General features: G+C 41.7%; 1 protein-coding gene across 1 annotated transcript in view; it reads left to right on the top strand.

Moving 5' to 3' along the window:
* Positions 1–789: 789 nt before the first annotated feature.
* Positions 790–6,000, top strand: part of PRDM6 (PR/SET domain 6) — a 93,229-nt gene continuing 88,018 nt past the window's right edge. The window contains exon 1 of the mRNA XM_021706532.1: positions 790–1,344. Coding sequence (XP_021562207.1) covers positions 790–1,344 — 555 coding nt within the window. The remainder of the gene's footprint in view (positions 1,345–6,000) is intronic.

The raw sequence follows: 6,000 nt of genomic DNA, 5'->3' as shown, positions 1-6,000 counted from the left end.
CACCCAGCCCGGAGGGCGGAGTCCCCTCGCGCGCGCGACAGCTCGGGGGAGTGTCGGAGAGAGACAGCCTCATCCACAGCTGCACACAGTAGCACAAGGGAATCGCTTTTAGCCGCAGAATCAGCCGTCGGGGCAGGAGTTGGGACCCTCTCCATTGACCCATTCCCCTGATCATTAAAGACCCATTACCCTCATCGTTAAATTTGCTCTCCATTTCTTTTCGGCGTCTAGGATGAGCTTGCACGCAAGTACCCACACACCAAACCCTCCAGACGGCCGCTCCCCTCCGGTGCCCACCTGCCCCTGCCTGGCTGGAGTGTCTAGAGGTGGGCGCTGACCCGGCGCTCTAGGGAACCCAGCGCAGGCGCGCCCTCAGAGGCTGGCGCTGCGGCTCAGAATCCAAGCGCTCCAGGCCTGCTCCACCCTGTCCTGCGGCGCTGGGAAGGTGGTGGAGGAAGCTTCTGGGTCGAGGGGAGTGCGAATGGCGCCCCGCACCAGACTGGTCGTCCACCTGTCCTGATTATTGTAAAATGATGCGTCTCCTTAGTAATTGTAACAAGAGGAAAACCAGGTGACCAGTATAGAATCTCTCAAAGATACCAGATTGGGCGAGAGACGGGCTTTTTTGGTGGTACAAGGATAAACACCCTGAAATGCCTTTAGACAGAAACCACGGGAGCGGGTGAGAGGGTCACCGGGACCTGGAGACAGAAGGGAAGCGGGAGAGACAGAGACACACAGAGACAGGGAGAGGCGCAGAGAGACCAGCGCGCCGTGGCGAGAGCAACGATGCTACCAGCGCTCAGATCCGAAGGCTTTTGGGGTAGCCCAGGCAGGTTTGGGTGCGGCGAGTTCCAGGGAAGCGGCGCGGGTTCGCCTCTGCGAGTGGTCCCTGCGCCCCCACGGCGTCACTCCCCTCGCAGGCGACTCCCCGGGCGGGCGGGGAAGCTGCTGTCTCGGGGGTGCTTCCGAGGATGGGCCACTGCGCGCGGCCAGGCTGACTCTCTTCCTTCCCTCCCTCCTGCGTCTCCCGCAGGTTGCGACATGTGCGCGGACAACCGCAACGGCGAGTGCCCCATGCACGGGCCGCTGCACTCGCTGCGCCGGCTCGTGGGCACCAGCAGCGCCGCGGCCGCCGCGCCCCCGCCGGAGCTGCCCGAGTGGCTGCGGGACCTGCCGCGGGAGGTATGCCTGTGCACCAGCACCGTGCCTGGCCTGGCCTACGGCATCTGCGCGGCGCAGAGGATCCAACAGGGCACCTGGATCGGGCCCTTCCAGGGCGTGCTCCTGCCCCCGGAGAAGGTGCAGGCGGGCGCCGTGAGGAACACGCAGCACCTCTGGGAGGTAAGTTCTCCTTGCCCAGCGTCCCCCGCACCGAACTGCAGCCGGTACAGAGCCTGCCCCTGGCGGTGGCAACTACGGAGACAGCCTCCCTTGGCCCCCTCAGAGGGTGGTAGAGAATAGATTTCTTGGTCTCTAAATGCCCAGGGTCCGAAGCATCTGCCATAAGGAGGCTGGCACAGCTGGGGGCTGACACAACAGCAGCCCAGCCGGGAAGACAGGGCCTGCAGGTATCTGAAGACAGAGTCGTCTTAACCTGCCTGCAACCCAACTGGGACGGATTTGACCGTGAGCCTCTCTGAATTTTGAGAAAAAGGGAAAACAGCTGAGGAGACATAGCAGGGGAGGTTGGGCATTGGGGTGAGAGCTGGGTGACCTTTGTGTCCCAACCTAAGCTCTTCCAGTGTGTTTCTGGTAATGGGCAGAACGAACAGAGGCATAGGGAGGAGGAAGGAGAGCCAGATGCACTTTCCCAGATAAAAACAGTTTTGTTAATGCTGAATGTGAGAAACAGCAGTATGTTTCATAACTTTCAAAGTGTCCGAAGTAAGCAAATTATGTTGGGATCCAGAAATCACAAATTCTGTTTCTTCTCTGACAAAGTGAAACCACGTAATCTTCAACAAGATAGAAGATCAAAACATGGGAAAACTCTGGCATGGTGATGCTGCAATGGCACAATCTTTTCTGATGCTATCATTTTAAAATAACCTACTTGAAAAATGCCAACCCCAAAACATTTCTTCCAAAACTTCATGGTTAATTATTGAGGTTCAGTCCTGAAGAAATAGACACTTATCCCCCTACACATTTTAGCCACCTCCATCCATGGAGTTATTTGTGTACTATAAGTTACTAGATATCATTTGTTTAAGCAATATGTAAATCTGACTAACGGTGGCAGGTGATACAATGAAGTGGGGATAGCTAGCACAGAAAGTTTCTTACTCATTAGGGACCAAGTTGACATGGACCTCTGGGCTCCATTAATGGGTCTTTTTTGCAGAGTTTGTCCCCACTCTTGGCTCACCGGCCTGCCAAGATGATCATTTTCACCTTGAGCTGCCTCATAGTCACTGAGTAAAACTCATGGGACTCATTAATCCACTCACATTTCTGATGAGCACCCACTCTGGCCAGCACTATATTAGGCCCTGGAGATATAGTGTTATTAAAAACAGATCTGGCTTCCAGAAGCCTCCCATGACCATTGGGGATGGGGTGCTGAGTCCTGTGTCTGTAAAGCCTCTTTTAATGGTGGTAGGAGCTGAATGTATGAGGTCAAAGCCCAGCAGTCCCATATGAAGATATGGCAGCCAGTGGGCTGGCTACCCTATAGTTAATACGCTGGAGTGCGGTGCCCAGGCTTGAAGCATCAGGCTTTGAAACATTTCCTAGATGGTTTTTGTTTCTGACTAATTAGTTGTAGCCTCCATTGTGGTTTAAAGTTTATAAAACACTCCCAGGCACTTTTCATGTTCCAGAGGTGTTATTAGGGACTCTAATATTATATAGTTAAAGGTCTGCCAATACTTTTCTAAGGAAATCGTAAAGCAGTTGTTCAATAGTACAGATTTGCTCTGTCTGAAAATGTTAAAATGGAACACTATTCTATTGCCCTCTGATGCCTGTCTATTTTTAGAGTGCCAGGGGACAAAGCCATAAACATGAAAAAATCTGATAGTTCTTTTTTTTTTCCTAGAAGGCTTTGAATGATTGGGATGTTGGCAGGAGGCCACTACACATATGTAATAATGTATATTAACAGTGAAAACTATGGAATTTTTCTTTATACCTTCTCTTGTGCTTGACAAAGTTAAAATTCTGTTGTAGTAAAGAGACTGAAGAATTCAGTTAGTATTTTTCTGTTTCATTATACTTCGGTAGATATAAAATGAGTTTTAAGTATTGTTCGGGGTGTGTGAGTTGAGTGTGTGAGTTGAGTGTGGTGGTACACAGAGTTGGTTCTGTGTTAGAAAAAAGTCTTTCTGGGTGTATGCTTGAATGATCTACAGGTCCCTAATTCTAAGTTCAGGACATCATTAGTCTATTTCATCAACTGTAACAACAGAATAACAAACGTTTGGGGGATTGAAGAGATATTAAACCTCAGCTATGCAAAATGTATCAGTCTCCTGGGAAATTATATAAAATGTGACTAACTAGGGCTAGGTAACTTAGTGTCAATGTCCATTTGTAAGATAAAATAGTTACTTTACAAAATTGACTTCAGATTTTTATTTGTATAATTATTTTAAAAATATAAGTGTGAGTTTACTTTTAATTTGTAAGCATTGTGATTTACTGTTTTTATGAAACTTGACTATTTGAATTAAGTAACATTTAAAACAGAAGAGTCTAAATGCTGCATTGTTCCTTAAATTTTAGCTCTTCCTTTTAAACCTAAATTCCATTGTGAAATTTTAAAGTTCATTATGCTATTTACATTAGAAAAAAATCAGTAATTGGAAGACATTGTAAGTCTATAGGAAATGTTTGGCAATAATTGCTTAATGACTCATGTAATAATTATCCATTTCAAAAACATATTCTTTTAGATGTCTTCCAGAATATCAGGTCGACATAAAGCATATTTTTAAATAATTAAAAGCAATTGAATCATGACTATTTTAAAAGTCAACTATAATAATTTCTCTTCCTCACATTTCTTCAAGTCATTTGCTGATTTAAAAATGTCTTTATATTTAGAGTTCAATATCCAGGTCCTGATGGATCTTACCAGGGTTACTTATCTTTATTTCAGTACAATAAATGGATTGCTAATCTTTTCCTGTCACTGTTTCCAAGTAGATGATGGATTTTTGTTTCAGTTTACAGTTCATTGTTTTTAGTATGACTGTACTTTATTATACACATGAAGGCTTATTACAGAAACAGCCAGATTCACCTTAGTTACTCCTTTTGTTTAATCTTTAGAAGCTCTATTTTCTTTGTAGAAAAATGACTTTTATATTTAATATATATCAGCTACAGAGAGCTTTTGGTTGGTTTGTAAGCATATGATCTTTTTTTTTTGTTGTTAACATTTTCTTGGTGAATAATCCCACTTCTTCAGAATACAGCAATTTAAAGAAACTTAAATATCATATCATTCCATTACATTCAATATGTTTTGACTCTTTTGATTGTTTATAGGAAATGGGAAACTCCAAGAGTTTTTGTTTTCCCTCCCTCTTTCTTTCTTTCTTTTTTCTTTCTTCCTCTTTCTCTCTCTCTCTCTCTCCCCCCTCTCCCTCTCCCTCTCCCTCTCTTCCTCTCTCTCTTTCTGCAATAAGCCAAAGCAAGTTAAGGGACATTGACAAGCTAAAAGTCAAATTATTAGTCGTTTTTTGCCAGTTTTTTACAATCAGAATTTTAAAGTGTTTATTTAAAATAATAAATTCAGATACTTTAAAACATTGCAGAGTATATTAGACAAGCAATTGCTTTGGTTATATACATTGATCCACCAAGATTTGGATGCACAATATATTTCTAGTTATTTGAATGTAATGGAGAAAAAAATCTTTCTGAATATTTTGCAAAGAAAACAGAATCTTTCTCAGCAATTAGGTCTTATTGATGAGAGTGAGATAATTTTATCCTAATGTGTTTTCTAATAAAGAAGTGGAAAGGCACATTTTATTCCAACATTTATGAAAACATTATCTCAATTATTAATGTGCCCCTTTTCCCTGGAGATAAATTAATCTAGTTGCACATGGTTTCCCCTTTCTGCTTAACATTAGAATTTAATATGACTGGACCTGAGGAATGTACCCAGTATATACTTAAAAATTCTACTGGAATAAAATATGGAAGTATAAAATAAAATTACAGCTTAAGATAGGCTAGAATTATTCAGGTCTTTCAACTCAAAGTTTGATTTGACAAGAAATTTGAGCAAGAATGACAAAATAATTTGCATTTATTTTCACCTAGAAAAATTATCTTGCTAATTGAAATAATGTAGTGACTTGTTAGGACTGCAGTCAAGATACCAGAAAGGGATTCAATTGTACAGACCCTGTTTTCTGTTGCCTGAGTAAATTTGAGTGTCTCATTTTCATCTGCACTACATGGAAACTTTCATTATTTTTCTTCATAAAATCAAGGGGGATAACATAATGTGGGCCTTTTTTTGGTTTGATTTTGTGCCATAATATTTTAGATTTGATGAGAGTTTTGCTTTCAAGTAAATGGTCTATTTTTCATCATTACCATGTAGCTTAGGTCAAAAGATATTAATGAAAACCAGTATTAAAAATATATTACACATTGCTAAATGTTTATATTTCAAAACCATCAGAGGTAATTGGTACTAGAAGAAAATTAATTGATTTTTATATTTTAAATGTATTATGTATGTTTCTATAAATGACTGAATTTTATATATACAGTTTTGTACCCATTTGTATGTATTATTATGTTGAAAATATTATTTTAAATTAATTGTTTTAAATTAAATTAAAATTATTTAAAAATTGTTCTGGTAATAGTACTGTAATTATATACTCCATATTTTTTGCTTTATAAGTTTGTCTCATTTTAGCCTGATTCACCAAAACAGCAGGGAATAGAATTATGTGACTGTCACAGTTACATTGAAGTAAAAATTGTGTTTCACAGCAATTTTTCATTTGTTATACTAGTTTGCCT

Source organism: Carlito syrichta, unplaced genomic scaffold (assembly GCF_000164805.1).
Source record: "Carlito syrichta isolate Samal-C Ts95f unplaced genomic scaffold, Tarsius_syrichta-2.0.1 Scaffold315711, whole genome shotgun sequence".
Classification (NCBI taxonomy): Eukaryota; Metazoa; Chordata; class Mammalia; order Primates; family Tarsiidae; genus Carlito; species Carlito syrichta.
Note: the sequence above shows the minus strand (reverse complement) of the source record. Positions and strands in the feature narration are given on the sequence as shown.